General features: G+C 42.4%; 1 protein-coding gene across 2 annotated transcripts in view; it reads left to right on the forward strand.

Annotated features, from left to right (window-relative positions):
* The first annotated feature begins 696 nt into the window (after positions 1 to 696).
* Positions 697 to 25,725, forward strand: part of COMMD1 (copper metabolism domain containing 1) — a 229,463-nt gene continuing 204,434 nt past the window's right edge. Inside the window, exon 1 of one of the 2 annotated variants that reach the window (XM_007970491.3) lies at positions 697 to 912. In XM_007970491.3, coding sequence (XP_007968682.1) covers positions 733 to 912 — 180 coding nt within the window. In that variant the 5' untranslated portion in view covers positions 697 to 732. Of the gene's footprint in view, positions 913 to 20,091; positions 20,173 to 25,725 lie in introns of those variants that run through there. The other variant, XM_073023033.1, reaches the window with a different exon arrangement.

Raw genomic sequence — 25,725 nt, forward strand, 5'->3', positions numbered from 1 at the left:
TGGCCTTTTATGTCTGACTTCTTCTACTTACCCTGTTTTTAAGTCTCATTCATGTTGTAGCATGTATCAGTACTTTATTCAATTTTATGGCGAATAATATATTGATTTTTTGAAATTATATGGGTGGGAGGTTTATTAGCTATGCATTTAATATCAGGATAGTAAATAAGGTGTTAACAAAATATTTGTTATATAAAAGAACATTGGATCAGAACCACTGATCTAGCTGGAAAGACAAGTGTATATAAAAAGGCAATTAACAACCCAAACAAAAACATTATGTAATCAGGAGATAGTTAAATTTTCTGGAGCAAAGGATGACAGGTAAGGATTAGGCAGAGATTAAATCTGAGTCATCGATCCTATTCAGCTAATGGGTTGGCAAGGCCTGGAATGAGATACAGCCATCTAAAAATTAAAACTGCCAACCTTGTAGGCTGCTACCCGATCTCCAATAATCTCTGCAAGCAATCTTTCTTTCCAGTAGGCTCTGCAGTGATGAAGGGGATCAGGGGAAGCAAAGTGATCCTCCTGGAACCAAACGGATATTTCCGTGGAGGTATCCTGAGGGGATGGGTTTTGCAGAGCAAAGCTGTAAGCTGCTAACTCTGACCCCTGGGGAAACCTTGCCTCCAGCTTCCTCGTGGTGCTTTTGCACAGGCTATTTAGGCACCTCTCGGCCACCGTGGCGGGGCACGTCTCAGCTGTTGCGGGGCGGGGCTTTCGCAGAGCATGGCGGCGGGTGAGCTTGAGGGCGGCAAGCCCCTAAACGGGCTGCTGAATGCACTAGCCCAGGACACTTTCCACGGGCACCCCGGCATCACAGAGGAGCTGCTACGGAGCCAGCTGTATCCAGAGGTGCCACCCGAGGAGTTCCGCCCCTTTTTGGCAAAGATGAGGGGGATTCTTAAGGTACAGCTCTTTTCTATAGTCTCCGGCTTGGAGCAGAGCCCCTTGGCCGCTGGCTTCAGACTCTCCCCCTCGCTTTCCCCCGTCCCCACAAGCTGAAAGGCTTTTCCTTCTCAGATCTCTACTCCGTGGGCTCCACATTGGGCTCCTTCTGATTTGCTCATTCCGTCGCCCCTTCTCACTTTCCTAAGGGTGACCTTTTTATGCTGAAGTTCCCAGTCCCCCGGTAGGACTGACTGACACCCACGGGGATTTTTCCTTCAAGACATCTCTTCTGTGTCTCTTGGTAACAGTCGCGTTTCCTCAGCAGATCTGTGGGATCTGGATTTTTTTAAATTAAGAGTTTTAGGTCGCTAGCTTTCCCCGGTTGTGGAAGTTGGGAGCGTTAAAATGAGTGTCTGCTGGATAAGGGGCGGCTTAGCCCGAGTGACATCTGTCAAGCAGTCCACTGCATGGTTAAGAGAGCATAATTACCAGCTTGAAGTCAAAGTATAGACTAGACCGTCCAATAGAAATATGTGAACCAAAAAGGTGAAATTAATTTTAATAATATATCTTATTTAATCCAGAATATCCAAAGTATTATCATTTCACATGTAATCAATATACAGAATATTGACAAGATTTTCTGTTACTTTTTTCACTAAGTCTTCGAAATCCAGTATTTTACACTTAAAGCTCATATCTCGGACTAGCCACATTTCAAGTGCTCAGTAGTCACATATGGCTAATAACCATCATATTGGACAACTCTAGTTTTTTTAAATTTTTTTATTATTTATTATTTATTTATTTTTTTGAGACAGGCTAGAGTGCAGTGGCGCAATCTCGAGATTGGTGCAATCTTGGCTCACTGCAACCTCTGCCTCCCGGTTTCAAGCGATTCTCCTGCCTCAGCCTCCCGAGTAGCTGGGACTACAGGCACCCGCCACCATGCCCAGCTAATTTTTGTATGTTTAGTAGAGACGAGGTTTCACCATACTGGCCAGGCTGGTCTTGAACTCCTGACCTTGTGATCCGCCTGCCTCAGCCTCCCAAAGTGCTGGGATTACAGGCGTAAGCTATGGCACCCGGCCTTGGACAACTCTGTTTAGACCGAGAGCTAGTTATAGGAATGAATCTAGTGTCAGTGTACTCTAGAGACAGACTATGAAAAGAATTACTGACTTTTGTAGGTCTCCTATGTGTTAGGAACTGTGCTGAGATGTTTTACATGTTGTTTCATTTGTTTCTTGAAAAAAACCTTATATAGTGGACACCCATCGTAAAGGTTTAAGAAACAGGCCCAGGGAATCTAAATAGCCTAAAATTACGTTTTGATTAAAGTCAATGTTGAAATTTAATCCACTATCCTTTTGAATTTGCTGTTTTTTCGAAACTGTTTATTCTTTAAAAAGGCACTTCTGTATTTTTTAAAACTGATTTTGCCTACGGGATTTGAATCCAGAAAAAAAAGCAAATGAAAAGTAAGGAGTAATATCTCAGGTGTGATTCTAGACTTTCTAAGTAATCTTAGTTGATATCAATCATAAATCACTAGTGAATGCTTCCTATTTCCGTTCTTTTTTTAGAGAGTCTTGCTTTGTCGCCAGGCTGGAGTGCAGTGGCCCGATCTCGGCTCACTGAAATCTCTGCCTCCCGGGTTCAAGCCATTCTCCTGCCTCAGCCTCCCGAGTAGCTGGGGTAACAGGCATCCGCCACCACGCCCAGCTAATTTTTGTATTTTCAGTAGAGACTGGGTTTCACCATGTTGGCCAGGATGGTTTTGATCTCCTGACCTCCGCCTCCCAGAGTGCTAGGATTACAGGCGTGAGACACCCCGCCCGGCTGAATGCTTCCTATTTCTATCAAATTTTACTCTTTGAGCAGTCCGAGAGAGTTTCCTAGAAAATTTGACATCTGGGTTTTTGAGGTGTTTGGTCTCTTATGGGGATGAGGCCTATATCTCTTCTTCTGGCTAAGAGACAACAGCACATGTATAGGTAATGCCTTAGAATCTCCAAACATTGGGGGGTACTTCTCCTCTCTAGGTGGACCACATTTTGATTCATTTGTTTTGTTAGGAGATAAAACAGCAGGATACCCAGAGAAGAATTTGCCTGAAAACTCTTTCTCTTATTTATTTTTATTTTGAGATGGAGTTTTGCTTTTGTTGCCCAGGCTGGAATGCAGTGGTGTGATCTCCGCTCACTACAAACTCCGCCTCCCAAGTTCAGGTGATTCTCCTGCCTCAGCCTCCTGTGTAGCTGGGATTACAGGTGTCCACCACCATGCCTGGCTAATTTTTTTATTTTTAGTAGAGACAGGGTTTCACCACGTTGGCCAGGCTAGTCTTGAACTCCTGACCTCAGGTGATCCACCTGCCTCGGCCTCCCAAAGTGTTGGGATTACAGGAGTGAGCCGCTGCATCCGGCTTTACTTTATTTTAAATACATTGCTGAATAATATCCAGGATACTTGAAGTTTTTGAGTGGTTCTGTGTTGTGGAGCTGGCATGGCTCTCTTGGTGTTGGGAGTAGGCAACAGAAGATTTGCAGGTGCCTCGCAGCACAACCTCTGCACAGCCGATTAGTCTGAGGAATGAAGGGATATGCCTTTGATTGTTTTACTTAGGGCTGAAACCCTGGGCTCAGGATGACATTCAGTTCCAATCTTTATTTAACTCTTTTTTTTTTTTTTTTTTTTGAGACGGAGTCTCGCTCTGTTGCCAGGCTGGAGTGCAGTGGCGCAATCTCGGCTCACTACATCCTCCACCTCCTGGGTTTAAATGATTCTCCTGCCTCAGCCTCCCGAGTAGCTGGGACTACAGGCATGCACCACCGCGTCCAGCTAATATTTGTAATATTTGTAGAGACGGGATTTCACCACATTGGCCAGGATGGTTTTGATCTCTTGACCTCGTGAGCTGCCTGCCTCGGCCTCCCGAAGTGCTGGGATTACAGGTGTGAGCCACTGCATCTAGCCTTTATTTAACTTAAAAGCAACACTGAGGGTTAAATTTCTCTAATTATTTTTTTTTTTTTTGAGATGAGTCTCGCTCCGGAGTGCAGTGGCGTGATCTCGGCTCACTGCAACCTCCGCCTCCTGGGTTCAAGCAGTTCTGTACCTCTGCCTCCCGAGTGGCTGGGATTACAGGCGCCTGCCACCATGGCTGGCTAATTTTTTTGTTTTTTAGTAGAGACGAGGTTTCACCATCTTGGCCAGGCTGGTCTTGAACTCCTGACCTCATGATCCACCCGCCTCCACCTCCCAAAGTGCTGGGATTACAGGCGTGAGCCACTGAGCCCAGCCAAATTTCTCTAATTGTTATGAAAACATAAAAAACAAACATGATTTTTATTTATTTTTATTTTTAAATTATTTTTTGATATGGAGTTTCGCTCTTGTTGCCCAGGCTGGATGTAAGTAATGGCGTGATCTCAGCTCTCCACAACCTCCGCCTCCCAGGTTCAAGCGATTCTCCTGCCTCAGCCTCCTGAGTAGCTGGGATTACAAGCATGCACCACCACGCCTGGCTAATTTTGTGTTTTTAGTAGAGATGGGGTTTCTCCATGTTGGTCAGGCTGGTCCTGAACTCCGGACCTCGGATGATCTGCCCACCTCGGCCTCCTAAAGTGCTGGGATCACAGGCGTGAGCCACCGTGCCTGGCACAAACATAATTTTTACACTGAAAGGTTTTGCAGATAGAACCTCTATCTGCAGTAAGAGGGAACATACACAAATAAGCATGATGCAAGGATGTGATTGTATTTGTAAATAAAATTGTGAGTAAGCACCTGAAGATAGATTAAGAGATCTCAGTTCTTTCTGGCAGGCTTCTTGGAGATGCCATTTTTGCTTCTTCTGAAGAGAGTATAGCATATTTTAGACTGAGATGAAGGGTAGCGTATACAGCATTCTGAGTTAAGAACAGCATGGGTGGGGCAGGAAAAGAGCGGGTTCAGGAAATGGTGAATAGTCCAGTTTGATCACAATATGGAGGTAACCAATGTAGAGTCTTGGTGGAGGAGGCAAGAAAAAAATGAAACAACCTTCTCTTCTTATAATCTTTCTAACTTTTATTCCTGCTCTTAAGCAGGATATACATTTTTTGTATAATGACAACAGAGTTCATACTTCCAATGATCTATGTAATATCATGGTCTTTGAAGAAAGTGAAAATGAAGGATAACAACAGGATAGAAGCAAAGGAAGGAAGGACGGGACAAATAACTCTCAGCAGTGGATACAGTGGACACACGTGTTAACAGCCTCCTTATTGCCAACTGCCTGGCAATATATTTCACAGGCCATGTTTCAGGTTCAGGTGCTCCCTGAGCTGTAGCCCTTCTCTCTGACTTTCATGTTGTGTGCCAAGGTGTTATGTAGTGATTCCTGGCATTTGTACTGGTTCTGTTTTCTGTTTAGAATGGAACCCTCCTATCCTACTCGACTGGGACATTGACTCTCTCTAGCCTTACCTGTTAATCACAAAAGGACAAACCTTTCATCTGCTTGTAGATACGTGAAGCTGGCCATTCACTTGCTGTAATTTTTATTTTTGGGTAGACCCTAAGGAGTAATGAAGTCAATTAATTGGGAATGGTGTGTTTAGGGAGATGACATCCTATATATAAATACTCTTGTTTTGCTAAACACTGCCTTTTTCTTTTTTTTTTTTTTTTTTTTTGAGACGGAGTCTTGCTCTGTCTCCCAGGCTGGAGTGCAGTGGCACGATCTTGGCTCACTGCAACCTCTACCTCCTGGGTTGAAGCAATTCTGCCTCAACCTCCTGAGTAGCTGGGATTACGGACACCCGCCACCACACCCAGCTAATTTTTATATTTTAGTAGAGACGGGGTTTCACCACATTGGCCAGGCTGGTCCTGAACTCCTGACTTGAAGCAATCCACCCTCCTCGACCTCCCATAGTGTTGGGATTACAAGCGTGAGCCACCGTGTCCAGCCCAACACTGCTATTTTAATCTGCTTTTTTTGCTCACATTATAATTCAACTTCTTATAGGTATGAGTTTGCATAATGTTTATTGTTATTGCTGTTAAGCTTGTGGATATGCTGAATTCCAGTAAATCCCAGTTTACTGAAAGAGCATAATCTAACTATGAAGATCCATCACCTTTTGTATACCTTAGTCTGTATTCACTACTGCCCTCTGGTGATAATTTTGTATTTCCTCATTGGAACTTTAAATAAAAACTTTTAGGCTGGGCGCTGTGGCTCATGCCTGTCATCCCAGCACTTTGGGAGGACAGGGCGGGCGGATCACCTGAGGTTGGGAGTTCGAGACCAGCCTGACCAACATGGACAAACCCCGTCTCTACTAAAAATACAAAATTAGCCAGATGTGGTGGCGCATGCCTGCAATCCCAGCTACTCGGGAGGCTGAAGCGGGAGAATTGCTTGAACCTGGGAGGTGGAGGTTGCGGTGAGCCAAGATCACACCATTGTACTCCAGCCTGGGCAACAAGAGCGAAACTCCATCTCAGGAAAAAAAAAAGTTTAATGAAAATTCTCATTTCGTGTTGTCTGTTACTAATTTGTATGCTGTGGTACTCAGTTATATCAATCAAATGTTAATTTATCCAGGTCGGGCTCAGTGGCTCATGCCTGTAATCCCAGCACTTTTGGGAGGTCGAGGTGGGCGGATCACCAGAGGTCAGGAGTTTGAGACCGTCCTGGTCAACATGGCGGAAACCCGTCTCTATTAAAAATACAAAAGATTGTCTGGGTGTAGCGGCAGGTGCCTATAATCCCAGCTACTTATGAGGCTGAGGCAGGAGAATGGCTTGAACTTGGGAGGTGGAGGTTACAGTGAGCCGAGATGGCACCATTGCACTTCAGCCTGGGCAATGAGCAAAACTCTGTTATTTATTTATTTAGAGACAGGGTCTCTGTCGCCCAGGCTGGAGCGCAGTGGTGCAATCATAACTCACTGTAGCCTTGAACTTCTGACCACAAGTGATCCTCCTGCCTCAGTCTCCCAAAGTGCTGAGATTACAGGCATGAGCCATCCTGCCTAGATCCTATTTTAGAAGTCTAGAAATACTTGCAACAGCGTATAGTGGCCTTCCTGTTCCACTCCTGCCCTCTACGATTTGTCCTCTGCATAGGTACCAGTGATCCTTTAAAAAAGTGCATTATACCTCCTTACTCTCCTGCTCTCAACCATTTCATGTTCCTGGCTTCACATCAAACTTAGAATAAAATTCAGTCCTTTTGCCCTAGGCTGCAAGTCCTTACATGATCTTACCCTTACTCACTTCTCTGATGTCATTTTCTCATTTCCAGCACTCTAATCTTGTCCTTATTTAAACATGTGAAATGTTTTTCCTGTAGATATTTGTATGGCTTGTTCATTTGTTTAATTCATTCTTTACCTGAACGTCATTTCTTATGAGTTCTTTCCTGACTTATATTATAAAGACCCTCATCCTTCCTTCCTCTTTCTTTTTACCTGGCTTTACTTTTTTTTCATACTTAGTATTACGTGAAATTATATTATGTAGTTATCAGCTTATTTATTTCTTAACTATTCTACTAGAATGTAAGTATTAAGAGGGCAGGACTTTATTATTGTTATTGTTTCTTCTTTATTCCTTATACCTAATACTGTGTCTGGCATGTGGTAGGCACTTAGTAAAAGCTTGTAGAATAAGAGAATGAATTGAGAGTGTTTAAATGTGGAGATTGCTATTAAGAAGATTGGCATAGCCGGGCGCGGTGGCTCAAGCCTGTAATCCCAGCACTTTGGGAGGCCGAGATGGGCGGATCACAAGGTCAGGAGATCAAGACCATCCTGGCTAACCCGGTGAAACCCCATCTCTACTAAGAAACTAGCCCGGCGAGGTGGCGGGCGCCTGTAGTCCCAGCTACTCGGGAGGCTGAGGCAGGAGAATGGCGTAAACCCGGGAGGCGGAGTTTACAGTGAGCCGAGATCCGGCCACTGCACTCCAGCCTGGGCGACAGAGTGAGACTCCGTCTCAAAAAAAAAAAAAAAAAAAAAAGAAGATTGGCATAGAGAGAAAACATATACCACTTACTATAAGAGGAAAGCTAGGAAATGTAGTACTCTAAACCAGGGGTCAGCAAACTGTGTCCTGTGGGACTAATCTGGCCTGTTGCCTATCTTTAGAAATACAGTTTTATTGTAGGCCAGGTGTGGTGGCTCACGCCTGTAATCCCAGCAGTTTGGGAGACCAAGGTGGGCAGATCATGAGATCAAGAGATGGAGACCATCCTGGCCAACATGGTGAAATTCCATCTCTACTACAAATACAAAAATTAGCTGAGAGTGGTGGCATGTGCTTGTAGTCCCAGCTACTCAGGAGGCTGAGGCAGGAGAATCGCTTGAACCTGAGAGGCGGAGGTTGCAGTGAGCTGAGATCATGCCACTGCACTCCAGCCTGGCGACAGAGTGAGACTCCATCTTAAAAAAAAAAAAAAAAAAAAAGTTTTATTGTAACATGATTACATGCTGGTTTATTTACGTCTTGTCTGTAGTAGCTCTAGCCACTCTAATAACAGAGTTGAATGGCTGTGATAGAGGTCATGTGACCTTCAAAGCCAAAAATATTTACCATCTGAATATTTACAGAAAAAGTTTGCTGACCCACATGGTGGCACAGGCCTGTAGTAGCAGCTACTCCAGAGGCTGTGGTGACAAGATTGCTTGAGCCCAGGAACTCAAGGCTATAGGGCATTCATGGTCATGCTTGTGCATAGCCACTGCACTCTAGTCTAGACGACAGAGGGAGACTCCATCTCTAAAAATTTAAAAGCAAAAAAGTGGCCATGCACAGTGGCTCATGCCTGTAATCCCAGCACTTTGGGAGACCAAGGTGGGCGGATCATGAGGCCAGGAGTTCGAGACCAGCCTGGCCAACATAATAAAACCCCATCTGTACTAAAAATACAAAAATTAGCCGAGCATGGTAGTGCGCGCCGGTAGTCCCAGCTACTTGGGAGGCTGAGGCAGGAGAATCGCTTGAACCTGAGAGGCGGAGGTTGTGGTGAGCCAAGATCATGCTACTGTACTCCAGCCTGGGCAACACAGCGAGACTCCATCTCAAAAAAAATGAGAAAAGTGGCCAGGTGTGGTGGCTCATGCCTGTAATCCCAGCACTTTGGGAGGCCGAGGTGGGCAGATCATGAGGTCAGGAGATCGAGACCATCCTGGCTAACGTGGTGAAACCCCGTCTCTACTAAAAATACAAAAAATCAGCCGGGCATGGTGGTGGGTGCCTATAGTCCCAGCTACTCTGGAGGCTGAGGCAGGAGAATGGCGTGAACCTGGGAGGCGGAGCTTGCAGTGAGCTGAGGTCGTGCCACTGCACTCCAGCCTGGGCAACAAAGCGAGACTCCATCTCCAAAAAAAAAAAAAAAGTGTGGTGTGCTAACCTCTGCTCCAAACATCTGTTCTCAAACTCATAATGTTTATTAATATTTGGAAAAAATATATAAATTATGTTTTGAAATTGGTTACTTGATAAATATCTAAAAACTGGAAATGGGCACTATTTGCTGTTTGGTCCCTTTGAGGAATTTCACTAGCTTGTTCTTTAGACTTGTGAGATCTGTAGTAAATTAAAAATGACCTCCAGCCTGGCCAACATGTGAAACTTTGTCTCTACTAAAAATACAAAAATTAACCAGGCATGGCAGCGTGTGCCTGTAGTCCCAGCTACTCAGGAGGCTGAGGCAGGAGAATCACTTGAACCCCGGAGGCGGAGGTTGCAGTGAGCCAAGATCGCGCCACTGCACTCCAGCCTGGTCAACAGAGCGAGGCTCCGTCTCAACACAAACAAAAAATAGTAATAAGATATTAATGATAATAAGAAAAGATTATAAGAAATAATTGTGGTTGGGCGAGGTGGCTCATGCCTGTATCACAGCACTTTGTTTTTGTTTTCTGAGGGTTTTTTTGTTTTTGTTTTTTAAGACAGAATCTCGCACTGTTGCCCAGGCTAGAGTGTGGTGGGGCAAACTGGCTCACTGCAGCCTCTGCATCCTGGGTTCAAGCGATTTTCGTGTCTCGGCCACCCGAGTGGCTGGGATTACAGGTGTGCACCACCACGCCTGGCTAATTTTTGTGTTTTTTGTTGAGATGGGGTTTTACCATCTTGGTCAGGCTGGTCTCAAACTCCTGGCCTCAAGTGATCCACCCGACTGGGCCTCATGTTTGGGATTACAGGCGTGAGCCACTGTACCTGGCCGAATTCCTTTCTTTTCTCTTCTTTCTCTTCTCTTCTCTCTTCTCTTCTCGAGATGGAGTTTCGCTCTTGTTGCCCAGGCTGGAGTGCAATGGTGCGATCTAGGCTCACTGCAACCTCTGTCCCCCAGGTTTGAGCAATTCTCCTACTTCATCCTCCCAAGTAGTTGGGATTACAGGTGCGTGCCACCATGCCTGGCTAATTTTTGTATTTTTAGTAGAGAAGGGGTTTCATCATGTTGGTCAGGTTGGTCTCTAACTCCTGAGCTCAAATGAACTGCCTGCCTTGGCCCCTCTAAGTGCTAGGTTTACATGTGTGAGCTACCACGCCCAGCCCGGATTATTTTATCTTTTTTTTTTTCTATTCTCTTTCTTGCACTCTGATTTTTCAAATGTTAGACCTCCTAGACATATTATTCTAATTTTCTCTTATTTTCTACCCCATTTTTCATGTGTTTTTTTTTCCCACTTTTTGATTGACTTCCTTAACTTTATCTTCTAGCCTTCAAACAAATTTAAAAATTGGTTAAAAGTTTCTTGAGAGACATAGTCTCAGTCTGCCACCCAGGCTGGAGTGCAGTGGCATGATCATGCCTCACTTGCAGCCTTGACCTCTTGGGCTCAAGCAATCCTCCCACCTCAGCCTTTTGAGTAGCTGGAACTGTAAATGCTCACCACCATGCCTGGCTAATTTTTTTATTTTTATCTTTTTTTAGAGACAGGATCTCCCCGTATTGTCCAGGGTGATCTCAAATTCCTGGACTCAAGCAACCCTCCCTCTTTAGCCTCCCAAATGCTGGGATTACAGGTATGAGCCACCACACTTGGCCTTTTGTAGCCTTTATTTAACTTATTTATTTTATTTAGTTTTTTGATTATTGCAAATAAAATAGAGATGGGGTCTTATGTTGTTTAGGCTGCTTTTCAACTCCTGGGCTCAAGTGATCCTCCTGCCTCAGCTTCCTAAAGTGCTGGGATTACGGGTATGAGCCACTGTGCCCAGCCTATTTTTTTATTTATTTGAGACAAGGTCTCACTTTGTCGCCCAGGCTGGAGCGCAGTGGTGTGCACATGGCTTACTGCAGCCTTGACCTCTCGGGTTCCAGTGATCCTTCCACCTGAACCTCCTGAGTAGCTGGGTCTACAGGTGTGTGGCACTACACCTGGCTAATTTTTTTGTATTTCTTTGTAGAGACGGGGTTTCATCATGTTGCCCAGGCAGGTCTCAAACTTCTGGACTTAAGAGATCTTCCTGCCTTGGCATCCCAAAGTGCTGCTATTACAAGCCTGAGCCAGCATACCTGGCCTCTTTTGGCCTTTTAATTGAATTTTTCATTTGATGATGTTTTAAATTTCCGAGAGTTATCTTCTCACAAGAACAATATACTACTATGTTTAGCCAGCAATCTCTTCTTTATTTCAAACACAAGATGGAGTATACTATACATAACTTTCTGCATTTTGCTTTTTAAATTTTATTTATTGATTAAAGATAAGGTTAAGCTCTGTTGACCAGGCTGGAGTGCAGTGGTGTGATCATAGCTCACTGCAGCCTTGACTTCTGAGGCCCAAGCGATCTTCCTACCTCAGCCACCTGAGTAGCTGGGACTACAGGCACGTGCCACCATGCCTGGCTAATTAAAAAAATTTTTTTTTAGCGACAAGGTCTCCCTATGTTGTCCAGGCTGTTTTGAACTCCTGGGCTCAAGTGATCTATCCACCTTGACCTCCCAAAGTGCTCAGTTTACAGGCATAAGCCAACATGTCTGGCCTGTATTTAGCTTTTTAAAAATTTAATCGTCTCAACTGTGAGTTTTAAATGCACTATTAGGAATGTAGTATTAGGAATTTAGTCCATTTGTAGCTTTAGTCCATTTAGTCCATTCCCAGCACTCGAAGCTCTTTTTAGAGGCTTTTGAGAAACATTGTATTGCTAAGACATTTTGGGGTGTGATGTAAATTGTGAAGAAGCTAAATGCCTACAGAGGAATATGCCTCTTTATATTTTAAATATTCCAGTAGTTTGATGTTTTGCATATGTAGTATGTATTATTTTAAAAGCAAAATTTGATCCTACTTGCTAAATACCTGGAAAATTTTTATGGAAAGCATTTGCAGTAAAACAGAAGCTTAGAAGTGCATTTGGGGCCGGGCACAAAGGCTCACTGCTGTAATCCTAGCACTCTGGGAGACTGAGGTGGGTGGATCACTTGAGGTCAGGAGTTTGAGACCAGCCTGGCCAACATGATGAAACCCCGTGTCTACTAAGAATACAAAAAAATTAGCTGGGCACGGTAGCATGTGCCTGTAATCCCAGTTACTGGGGAGGCTGAGGCAGGAGAATCGCTTGAACCCGGGAGGCAGAGTTGAGATTGTGCCACTGTATTCCAGCCTGGGAGACAGAGCCAGACTCCAGCTCAAAAAAAAAAAAAAAGAAAAAGTGCATTTGGTATCAGGTTTACAAAATGGTTGAAGTTCACTATGCGTTAGTGATGAGTTTTTTAAAATCAAAGAATGGCATTATTAATGAATGGTATTAATATTATTATGTATAACCTTTTTGATATTTTAGAGTGAATTTAAGGAGAAACTTCACTCATACATTTTTGGATAGCATATGTTAATAAAAAGTTAACTTCAGTATAAAATAATGGATGTAAAATATATAGTCTTAAAGTGTTTATATTAGGAAACAGAAGAGACTGGTTTCTTAGGTCATACTTTTAAGTTTCGTTTGTATTCTGTCTACATCCTTACCTATAAACAGTAATTCTGTTTTTCTACTGTAGGTGGCAGTGGAATATCGGCTTGCCAATGTACTGATAAAATATGCTAGAAGCAACATCATGTTGAAATGTTCCTTCTCTGGAATGTTTCTAGTTCAGAAAATGCTCAAAAGTTGGCTACTCAACAATAAAAATGTCTTATCCAAAAAGATGTCTAAATATTTGACTTGATTTTTTAAATTTAGAAATACCATTTTCTGGAAAATTTAAAGTTCTATAAATATATTCCTTTTAATTCTCTAGTTTTTAAGCAACTAAGTTTTGCTAATTTCACTGAACGTTTTTGAGACTTTAGATGGCAATACATGAGACATATTCTTCATTCTCTGAAGAATAGACAAATGACTGATGTTACTTTTTTATATCACTGGACATCACATGATAAAGCAGCAATTGCAGATTATCCAGTTGGGATTTGTAGAGTATTTTAATAGACGCAGGTGACCTGTAATGAGGCCAAATGTCCTGTAAATCTTTTTTCTTTTTTCTTAGTTTAGGGCAAAACCCATTTAATTAATCTATTTTTGGTTTTCCTTTTCTCAAAGCAACTATTCTGGGCCTGGAACCTTGACTTGGGTTAAAGGAGTGGCTGAGTAAGGAGATTTTAAAGGAAATGTTTATCTTTGATTTACCTATTAAATGCATACTAAACCCCTAATATGCTGAACCTTGCTCTGTATACAAGGTAAATGTCACTGTCCCTATCTTATATATGATAAATGCCAAGAGAAAGGTATAAATGATGCAGTCTGGTGGAGTGGATCCTTAAATTGCAGAAACATGAAAAAAAAGTCATGATTTTTTTTCATCTTAATAAAACACCCACATTTTTAGCTCTATCTTAATTTAGAATATAGTTTTTATAAATTTGGACTTCTATTATGCTTCATCTTTGACAAACATTTATGTTTCAAGTAAATGTTTAAAACAATAATTTTAGAAATTTGGAGATGGTTTCTGTTACCTGTGCTTTATTTGTACGATTAACCTTTTTTTTTTGAGATGGAGTTTTGCTCTTGTTACCCAGGCTGGAGTGCAATGGCTCGATCTCGGCTCACTGCAACCTCTGCCTCTCGGGTTCAAGCGATTCTCCTGCCTCAGCCTCCAGTGTAGCTGGGATTACAGGCATGTGCCACCATGCCCAGCTAATTTTGGATTTTTAGTAGAGACAGGGTTTCTCCATGTTGGTCAGGCTGGTCTTGAACTCCCAGCCTCAGGTGATCTGCCTGCCTTGGCCTCCCAAAGTGCTGGGATTATAGGCGGTAGCCACCGTGCCTGGCCTTGGACTCTTTTTCTTGTTTTGCTTTTTTTTTTGAGGCAGGGTCTTGTTCAGTCTCCCAGGCTGGAGTGTGGTGGTGCCATCGCAGATCACTACAGCCTCTGCTGCCTGGGCTCAAGTGATCCTCCCACCTCAGCCTCTCAAGTAGCTGAGACTCCAGACATGCACTACCACACCTAGCTAATTTTTGTATTTTTTTTTTTTTTTTTTTTAGAGGTGGGGTTTTGCCATGTCGACCAGGTTTCATCGCTTTTTTTTTTTTTCCATTGAGTAGAGAACCAATTTTTATCTATTCACAGACAGATTGATTTTACAAGTTTTATATCATTTAATTTGGATCTGCTTTGTCCATACAAATAGATTGTGAGGTAGGAACTGGTGCCCTGAGTTTTGCTTCTTTTAAATGCCTTTATAACGGAGAATTGTTTTGTTTTGAAGCTGCATAGCATATAATTAAATAAATTTGAATATTTTCCTCCCTAAGTTGTATACCTCTACTATCATTTGTCTCATCTTTTACAGCTTCTCCAATAGTTCTTTAAAGGTCTAGTACAGACTGGGTGCAATGACTCGTGTCTATAATCCCAGCACTTTGGGAGGCTGATGTGGGAGGATTGCTTGAGCCCAGGAGTTCGAGACCAGCCTGGGCAACATAGGGAGACCCTGTCTCTACAAAAAAATAAAAAAATTAGCCAGGCATACTAGCCCACAGCTGTGGTCCCAGCTACTCAAGAGGCAGGAGGCCAAGGATTACTTGAGCCCCAGAGGTCGAGGATGTGCAGAAGGATCACTTGAAAAAGATCTAATACAGCTAGTGCATTATTTTTCTGTCTTTTCTTTTTTTCTTTATTATTATGTCATTTAAATTTCCACAGGCTCAGGAATTATTCTCCTGTTGTAGACCTATGAATTTCAGCTGGTAGTAGGGCTATGGTTATAAGAGATGACCTCTAAGCAATTCTGATTCTTGAGCAATAATTTTTTTTTACACAAAAATGTTAATTTGTGCAATGAAGTTGGATACTATGCTAATCAAGTACTCTTTCCCAAGAGAAGGCTCCATGGACCATCAACAGTACTGCAGAGAAGGTTCTAAAAATAAAGAGGGAAAGAAAGAACATACTTTTTTTTTAAACTTTGTAATTACTTCTGGAGACTGTCCCATACTTACATTTCTGAGCTGGCCAAAAGTGTTCCTCTAGAAAAGGCTAAATTCTTTCCCATGAAGTTAAAGGCTAAGGTGTTGCATAGAGTGTTTAATAGGAAATATATATGGTGCTTCATTATGGGTTATTTTTTCCTCTTGCTGATGAAGAAAGGAGTCCTATTTAAAATGATGAGAACTGAGATGGTAAGTAAGTTACTGGGTAAAAGTAACCTGGAAGAATAAAAGCCAGTAACAATGAGCTTCTAGTACTGAAGGGTGTAATTTAGAAGCATCTTGAACATTTAGTGCTCTGCTTGTGTCATAAATAGCCACTTGACAACGGATCCAAATTTGTTTTGATTTTCCAGTGAGTGTAGAAGGAATCCTAACCCTTAAAGATTTTTCCTAGAGAAAATCCTGGGGAGATATATGTTTATATATATATATATGTATGTGTGTATATATGTGTGTGTGTGTGTGTGTGTATATATAATTTTTTTTTTTTTTTTTTTTTTTTTTTTGAGATGGAGCCTTACTCTGTCACCCAGGCTGGAGTACAGAGGTGCGTTCTTGGCTCACTGCAGCCTTCACCTCCTGGGTTCAAATGATTCTCCCGCCTCAGCCTCCTGAGTAGCTGAGACTGCAGGTGCGTGCCACCATGCCTGGCTAATTTTTGTATTTTTAGTAGAGACAGGATTTTACCGTGTTGGTCACGCTGGTCTCGAAATCCTAACCTCAAGAGATCCATCCACCTTGGCCTCCCAAAATGCTGGGATTGCAGGTGTGAGCCAACATGCCCGGCCTAAAAAATATATTTTTGATCTTCAATTATAGTACTATAGAAGTAAACATTTGTAACCATTTAAAATGTGTTAAATTCGGCCGGGCGTGGTGGCTCAAGCCTGTAGTCCCAGCACTTTGGGAGGCCAAGACGGGCGGACCACGAGGTCAGGCGATCGAGACCATCCTGGCTAACACGGTGAAACCCCGTCTCTACTAAAAAATACAAAAAACTAGCAGGGCGAGGTGGCGGGCGCCTGTAGTCCCAGCTACTCGGGAGGCTGAGGCAGGAGAATGGCGTGAACCCGGGAGGCGGAGCTTGCAGTAAGCCGAGATCTGGCCACTGCACTCCAGCCTGGGTGACAGAGCAAGACTCCGTCTCAAAAAAAAAAAAAAAAAAAAAAAGTGTTAAATTCTTGGGTTTAGTCTTTTACAGAAATATTGAATATTGAATCTGAATATATACTGTTGGTCATTGTTTCTGAGAACTAGACCAACCCAGTATTATTTTGGGGGAATGGTGATTGACAGTTTGCTTTCACCTTTCTTTAACTGCCTGTTTGCATGATTAAAAAAAAACAACCTTGATCTCTAAGAAACAGCCATTGTGTTTCTTAGAGGTGCAAACCAGAAGATTGGTTTTTTAAACCATTATTTAACTTTACAGTTATTCTTGTTCTGTATTTAAATTTTTTTTTCCAGGACCACCGATAAGAGGACTGTTTTTCCGTCGATGTGTTCTGTAGAGTATTTTGGATTTGAACATATTTGTTACCATTTTATTATAGTAACAGATTATACAAGACAAATCATAGAAAATAATTAGTTTTATAGCGCTTTTAATACAGAAAATGACTAGGTCTTGGTTTTATAATGTTTTGTGTTATGATATTAGAAAACTTGGTGATTTTTGGCATTTAACTGTGATGTGGAATTGTTTTGGAGAAATCTGGGCCAACGCAGGGAAAATTCTTAAGTTTTACCCTAAAAGCGGACTTTGACCTTGTTAATCTGGTTTTGAAGATTGTGCTTCTATCCTATTTTTATAGGATTGTGGCAGGTATTTTTTGTTTGTTTGTTTTGAGATGGAGTTTCACTTTTGTTACCCAGGCTGGACTGCAATGGCATGATCTTGGCTCACTACAACCTCTGCCTCTTGGGTTCAAGCAGTTCTCCTGCCTCAGCCTCCTGAGTAGCTGGGATTATAGGCATGAGCCACTACGCTCGGCTAATTTTGTATTTTTAGTAGAGACGGGGTTTCACCATGTTGGCCAGGCTGGTCTCAAACTCCTGACCTCAGATGATCCACTCTCCTCGGCCTCTTAAAGTGCTGGGATTACAGGTGTGACCCACCATGCCCGGCCTAGGATTGTGGCAGTTTTATTATAAAAATTTGTGAGGTTTAGTTCTTTCCCCTTATGTAACTTTATGCAACTTGAAATTGATTAAAATAGACAAATGTGAAGTAATTCCACAGATACTATTAGTTGTAATTACTTTTAAAGACCGCATACAGGCTTTTGGCCAAAGATTATATATCCAGTATTTAGGAGAAAGATAACAAAGGGGGATATACATCTGTTTGGGGGAAAATAATTAAGTTGATTATTCATAGAACCACCATTGACTTTGCTTTGCATGGTTTCTGGGTTAGCATGTAAATTTGTTCTGGAGTGACTAAAATTGTAGATCTTTTTGTTGAATAACAGTGTAATTTAATATAATCCTAATGTAATGTTCTGTAATCAGACTTGGGTAATGTGGAAGGCAGCAAATTGCTTTCAAGATATCTAGCCTCAAGAGATTTTGCTGAAGCAGATACTAAGCTGTTCTTTTACGCATTTGGAGTATGAAGATTTGGAAGCTTACTTGATTAGTGGACTCAAAAACAGAAACTACCACTTTTTATGGGATATCTATCAAGATTTTTAAATTATTAAATTATAAACCTTTAATATTTCATTAGATTCGGTGTAGTCATTAATTTTCTTCTGTCTGGGTGGGTAAACTAAATGATGGATGATGCAGAATTGTATTCCTTTTAGTCAGGTGGTAAATAGTGCTTAATTCATTCCTGTATACATTAAACTGTGTAAAATATAGTGCTAGGTATTGAGGGGCATATACAGATGAGGAAAACACTGAATTTCTCAAGGAATACTAGGAGAGATGCACATCTAGCTAAATGATTAGAATTGAAAGCAAAATAAAAGCCTAATGAATGAGTTGTAATAGGATATAGCAGTTACTAGGATATAACAGTTACTAGACTGTAACAGCTTTTAAGTTAGTATTAGGAAATATTTCAACAAACAGAATAAGGGGTTCTGTATAGGAAGAATAACATTAAGACATGTAACTATAGAAATCTGTGTTGAGTTCAAGGATACCAAGGTCACTGTGAACTATGAGAGATAAGATGATAAAGGGGACCTGATAGTCAAGAAAGCTGACACATTTGGACTTTATTTTGTGGGGAGCAGGGAGGCAGTAAAAAAGTTTTAATTGGGCAAGTGACATAAACTCAGATTTATATTTAGAAAGAGAATTTTTTTTTTTTTTTTTTTTTGAGACAAGGTCTGGCATTGCCCAGGCTGGAGTGCAGTGTGGCGTGATCTCGGCTCATTGCAACTTCCTCCTCCTAGGCTCAAGCCATTCTCCTGCCTCAACCTCCTGAGTAGTTGAGACTGCAGATGTGCACCAGCACACCCAGTGAATTTTTGTATTTTTTGTAGAGATGGGGTTTTGCCATGTTGCCCAGGCTGGTCTTGAACTCGTGCTCAAGCCATCCACCCGCCCTGGCTTTCCAAAGTGCTGGGGTTACAGGTGGAGTCTAGAAAGAGAATTTCTCCAATAGTGTGAAGTGTGAACTGTTTCAGTGTAGCTGCCAAATCATGTCACTCTGCAGTGTTTCAGGTGGGTTTACTTACTGGTGAGACTGTATGGAGCCACCCACTCTTACCCCTTGTAAGGTTTGATTAAATTTCTGATTTCTTTAGCCAGCTATACAGCATCTCTCTCTGAGGGGAAAGTGGACAGGAGAAAAATGGGAGGAAGCAAGGCAGTGGGCTGCTGGGCGTGTTGGGCTTGAGAACGAGTAAGTGGTGGAGATGGGGAGGACTTGGAGGCGGGATGATGGGAGAGAGGGGGAGAGAGAGGTAGAGCTGGAGCGGAGGCATATGGTAGGGGGTCATGCTGTTCGGTGCAGGATTAGGATGTTGAGGAGGGGAGAAATCGGCGGGATCAAAGGAGAAGTCCTCGGCTAGGGCTATTGGGGTGAGGGGAGGAGGAGGCGAGTCAGGTTTGGAGCGGGTGAAGAGAATTTGGAAAGTAGAACCGGACTGACAGAGGGAATGGCAGTTACAGTGAGTTAAGAAAGCCCGAATATAAGGAATCTCAGACCATTTCCTATTGCGATGGCGAAAGTGGTAAAGTGTCGTTTTCGGGCCATTGGGAGCCATTGTCCAATTGATATTGAGGCCATGCGGTATTGCAGTGAAAGATAAGCCTCTTAGAACAGATCTCTGAATGGAGTCCGAGAGCGTTGAGGTCACGGAATGGAGGAGAGGAGGGGGGTAGAGGAAGAAGAGACTGTTGTTGACAAGGACGACGGGAGAGGGTGTCCCCTTAACCTACTGGCTGCTCCATCACAGACAGAGGAGGCAGCACCAAGCTTACAGAATGAGGGGTTTATTTGGGGAGGGGAGTTTGAGGGAGTTCTTTGGTATGGCTGCATCTGCGGTTTGTTTGCTGGTTAATTTTGCCACATATCACCTTGTGACGTTTATTACAGGATGGTGTAGGTAAAGTTTGTTTATGCTTCCTATGACCTCCCCCGTGGGGTCTGGATGGTTTGTAATTGGGGTTTGCTTATCGCAGCAAGGTCTTATAAGTGAAGTCTGCTGGCTTCACTGTGGAGCCTAGACAAGGGCTTTTTTGTATTTTTTAGGAGAGACGGGGTTTCCCTGTGTTAGCCAGGATGGTCTTGATCTCCTGACCTCGTGATCCACCTGCCTCGGCCTCCCAAAGTGTTGGGATTACAGGCGTGAGCCACTGCGCCTGGTGAGTTAGTGTTTTTTAAATTAAACGTATTAATTTGCGTAAATAATGTACAAGTAAGACTGTCCCCTTTAGAAGGTTAGATTTTAGTTATTTGTCTTTGAGAGCCATATCCAGTTACAGTGGAATATACTTTCAGACACGATGATAATCTGTCAAAAGTACAACTAATTTGGTTTAAAGATCTTAAGAAAGAAAAATAGAATATTGGAACCCAAAACTCACTGTGCAAAAGGGAAAGTTAAACTTGGGATCTGAGTCATCAATACAATTTTCCTTTTGTTGCCAAATCGATAGCTATAATATCACAACCCCATGTCATAGCCTCATTTCTTCTACTCTCTTTTCACGTTTATCTTATGTAAAATGTAGATGTACTGAGCTTGAGACAATACATAGTTGGCTTTTTCCTTTACTTCCTCTTTTCTCATGTAAAATATAGATTTTTCTGAGACTAATTGGAGTTTCACAAGAATGTAACCATCTGCCTCACTGCCTACCTGTTCTTTCTTTTATTCCTCTCTCCTGCTTGCTCTTTACTCTTTAAATGCCAAAGTTCACAAAACCTCCTTTGGAAAAAGTATAGGTCACAGGTGCCTCTGTGTTTTATTTTTCCCCTGGGCACATCTTCAACCTTGGCTAAATAAACCTCTAATCTATTGAGACTTGCCTCAATCACTTTTGGTTTAACAATCTCAATTGTATATTTGCAACTCTGAAATTGGGCAACACTTCATTCAATAAAATAGAATAAATGTTACCATGAATTGAGCAGAGGGGGTTGGTTTTATAGGCAGAAAGGGCTGAATAAAGCAGAAACAAAGAATAAAATGCAGAGTGATCATTTCAAAAAGTTACTTTCCTTGTAAGGCAGTGATGGGGAGATAGAACAATAGAAAAATAATTGACATCAGGTTACTTCAGGCTACCTTTTTTTGTTTAAGGATCGAAGCAAAGGAAACTTCATTCTCATGCTAATTGAAGACTGAAACTGGCCTTTTGGGGAAATTGGCTGTTCTGACTCTGTCCTCATTCCTTGGGTCAGATAACAACTTAGTTTTATTAGTGGTGATGTGAACTTTAGGGTGGGTGACTCCATTTTTATTTTTAGTGTTGTCTGTTGGGACCTAGTGGAGTAGATTGGTCCAAAACAGTGGCCTTCTGAAGGTTTTGTTTTGTTTTGTTTTGTTTTGTTTTGTTTGAGACCAAGTTTCACTCTTGTTGCCCAGGCTGGAGTGCAATGGCTCATTGCAACTTCTGCCTCTTGGGTTCAAGTGATTTACCTGTCTCAGCCTCTCAAGTAGCTGGGATTACAGGCACACGCCACCACGCCCGGCAGATTTTTGTATTTTTATTAGAGACGGGGTTTCATCATATTGATCAGGCTGGTCTCAAACTCCTGACCTCAGGTGATCTGCCCTCTTCAGCCTCCTAAAGTGCTTGAACTATAGGTGTTAGCCACCCCGCCTGGCCAGTTTTTTTTTTTTTCTTAAAAACCAGTGTGATAGCAACCTTTTGTAAATTTTAATTAACAAATTCTGTAAGAAGTAATATAAAGCAGGGAGCTATTTATTTATTCATTTATTTCGAGACAGAGTTTCTCTCTGTTGCCCAGCCTGGAGTGCAGTGGTGCGATCTCGGCTCATTACAACTTCCGCCTCCTGAGTTTGCAATTCTTGTGCCTCAGCCATCTGAGTAGCTGGGATTACAGGCGTGTGCTACCATGCCTGGCTAATTTTTGTATTTTTGGTAGAGACAGGGTTTCATTTCGTCATCTAGGCTGGTCTCAAACTCCTGGACTCAAGAGATCCGCCCACCTTTGCCTCCTAAATTGCTGGGATTACAGGTGTGAACCACTGTGCCTAGCCTGGGGAGCTATTTAATATCTATTTGCAGTATCCTGAAGAGCTAAGCATACATTTTTCAGTTTTGGAAAAGGAATTTGTCACATATTGACATTTTCAGGAATACAACCTTTATAGGATCCAGGACATGCTACCCCAAAATGTTGTACCTTGACATATTTTTTTCATTTTTAAGACCAGTCAAGTGAAGCAGTGGGAATGGAGAAGGAACAAATAAATTTGTAACTGGTTGTGATAAGCTATAAACCCGCCTTGAATATTTTTTAGGCTGAAGGCATTTGAGAAAATAGCCAAACAGGAAGGTCTCTCACACCTTTTCCTGCCCTAGTCCCCTGAAGCAGGTCCCAAGATCCTCATCTGAGATGTCAATCTTAAAAAAAGGATGCTAGAAAAAACTATGTCTATACATGTTGCGTTTACTGAGGAGTAGAAATAAGGATTATAACCTGGAATGCATGGAATGGCAAGCCACCAGTGCATTCCATGAGGGAAGGGTAAGGGAAGCTTTTATTAGCAAAAGAGATTTACATAAGCTGCTTAGGAACGGAGTTCATTGGTTCCAGAGGTTCAAAGCCAGAGTTGTTATCAGTTCATTGGTGGAGATGCCCTTACTGGGCAAGTGTTCTTCTGAAAACATTTTATCTGAATTACGTGTCCGAGATAACTGTTTCCAGTTCAATAATTATTTGAATTACTGCAGTCCTAAAGAATGTCTAGTGATAAACCTTATCAAAGCAGGAGATGTGTGAAGGACACAGAACGACTTTTAGAAAGTCCTTGGAAACTGTTCTTATCTGACAAGCATGGGCCTCCTCTTCTCTGGGCGTTCCCAGCTCTATTTTGTCTGGGTCTAGCAAAAGTTAATTTCATCTTGCTATCTGCAACTTTCACAGAGAGGTGTCCTTCTTATACCTAGAAGAAAGGAACATCTCTAACTCTGAAGACACATAGACACCAAGAAGAGTCTCAGCAAATGGACTTTAATAAATTTCCCCTAGTTTATTACCATTAGATCATACTTTTTTTGCCCTATCATATTTCTCCATGACTCTCCTCTCTCCATCAAACCTAGCATAACAATACTCAGGTTCAACTGTTTCTTCAAATCTACACTTATGAAAGCACCTGTGTCATATATAACTTAAATTTGTAAGGCCAGGTGCACTGGCTCACACCTGTAATCCCAGCACTTTGGGAGCCCAAGGCGGGAGGATCACTTGAGCCCAGGAGTTCAAGACCAGCCTAGGCCACATAATGAGACCTGGTCTTTACAAAAAATTAGTTGGGTATGGTGCCGCATGTCTGTGGTCTCAGCTTTTCTGGAGGCTAAGGTGGGAGGATCACCTGAGCCTGGGAGGTCAAGGCTGTAGTGAGCTAGTGAGCTGTGATTGCACCACGAACTCCAGCCTGGGTGACAGAGGAAGACCCTGTCTCAAGAAAAAAAAAAAAAATTGTGTGCTTTTCTTTTGTTCACCTGTTTTTTATCATAAGGGACTCAGCCGTAAACCTGAGATAGGGGGAGGGAAAGATATTTTTCCTCCCCTACAACCTTGTCTGTGTAATTATGTCCAGATGTTATGAAAAGTCCAAGTGACTGCTATTGAGGTTCAGGAAAAGGAGAAATTCTCTGAGGGGGAAGCCAGCTGACTGCCAGGACAGTCAGTCTTTGGTTGGCAGAACTTGTAAAGTGACCAGGATTCTGCATTGATACTTTATAAACCTCTTTTGCTCTGGCATCCAGAGCTCATTAGTCTCTAAGAGAATGATCCAAAGAGACTTCTAAGGCTGGTCATGGTGGCTCATGCCTGTAATACCAGCACTTTGGGAGGCTGAGGCAGGCGGATCATGAGGTCAGGAGTTCGAGACCAGCCTAGCCAACATGGTGATACTCCATCTCTACTAAAAATACAAAAATTAGCCAGTTGTGGTGGCACACACCTGTAATCTCAGCTACTCGGGTGGCTGAGGCAGGAGAATTTCTTGAACCCAGGAGGTGGAGGTTACAGTGAACTGAGATAATGCCACTGCACTCTAGCCTGGGCGACAGAGCAAGACTCTGTCTCGGAAGAAAAATAATAAATAAAAAATAGCAAGAGACTTCTAAGAGACTGTTGGATAAACCAGAGGGTTGTTTGTGTGTGTGTGTGTGTGGTTTGAGCTCACCTATCCATCAGAATTATTTGTATCCATTGTTTAAGACACCTTTTTTAAATGTTAAGTCACCTGGAATACTAAGATAATAGCTGGAAGATTGCTTGATAGGCATGGAATTGAAGCATTGAAGCAGAGGCAACTGAGGCAGTGTGTGTCTTTGGGGTTCTTGGGGGAAGAAACAAGTTTCAGATACGATAAGTGTTACATTAATTAGGTTCACACTACGTAGGTATGCTAACTCATACTGAAGCTGTGAGGTTTCTCAGTGGCTCCATAACCAATTATATATGCTCAAACTTGTGGCTTATTGTGACTGTCAAATATGTAATTAACATTCAGCGTACACACAGGCAGTAATTAAAGGAGGATAGGCTGGGTGTCGGGGCTCGTGCCTGTAATCCCAGCATTTTGGGAGGCCGATGTGGGAAGATCATTTGAGGTTAGGAGTTCGATACCAGCCTGGCCAACATGGTGAAACTCCATCTCTACAAAAATTAGAAAAATTAGCCAGGAGTGGTGGTGCATGCCTGTAGTCCCAGCTCCTCAGGAGGCTGAGGTGAGAGAGTCGCTTGAATCCAGGAGGTGGAGGTTGCAGTGAGCCAAGATCATGCCACTGCACTCCAACCTGGGTGACAGAGTGAGACCCTGTCTTAAAAAAATAAATAAAAATAAAAATAAAATAAGGGAGAGTAATGGAACACAGAAATGGCTTGGGAAAACAATATGCTGACAGACAAGTTGAATGGGTCTTGGAAGTCCTTTGGATGCTGATCACATAGGAGGGTTGCTGCTTCTTTTTGGCAAAGCCTTCAGTGGCAGCTGCCAAAATTGGAAGAAGTCCTCGAAGTTCTCATGGGCAGAGCCTCTAAAGGTGTCTTGGACTAGCCTTATTCTTGCTGCTTTTATGATCCTCCTCAGATTGGTCTATTCTTCATTATCTCAGCTTTGTTTCACTTTTTATGAGTTCATTTCAGGTGTTGGATGGTAATGGGCAACAGTAGGTGCTATATTATTACCTCAGTCCATTACCTATATGTTTATGGCTTTGAGGGGGTGAACAGCTTTACTGTGGGCTCAATGCTACTTGACATAAGTGACTTCATTTTGAGACATTAGGATAACAAATTATGATATGTCAGTAAGGCTATTGGAGACTTGGTTGACAATTGGGTAAAATTCCAGAAGGCTTAGTGAAAAATGTTAGTTTCAGTTAGGAAAGACAGCTTTGAGGAATTAGAATTTTGAGAAGATACGTACCAAAGGAACTTTGCATTGGAGGATGGTAGTTGCAGGATTTCTATCCCAGTTGTATGCCTCTGAGACTTTGAAAGACTCCATGGTCTTTGTTGTTGTTTTTTCTGAGACAGGGTCTTGCTCTGTCACCAAGGCTGGAGTGCAGTGGCGTGATCTCAGCTCACTGCAGCCTCGATCTCCTGTGCTCAATCGACACGCCCGTGTTGGCCTCCCAAAGTTCTGGGATTACAGGTGTGAGCCACCGTGTCTGGCCTTTTCTTCCCTCTCTGCTTACATTCTTATT

Source organism: Chlorocebus sabaeus, chromosome 14, assembly GCF_047675955.1.
Source record: "Chlorocebus sabaeus isolate Y175 chromosome 14, mChlSab1.0.hap1, whole genome shotgun sequence".
Classification (NCBI taxonomy): domain Eukaryota; kingdom Metazoa; phylum Chordata; class Mammalia; order Primates; family Cercopithecidae; genus Chlorocebus; species Chlorocebus sabaeus.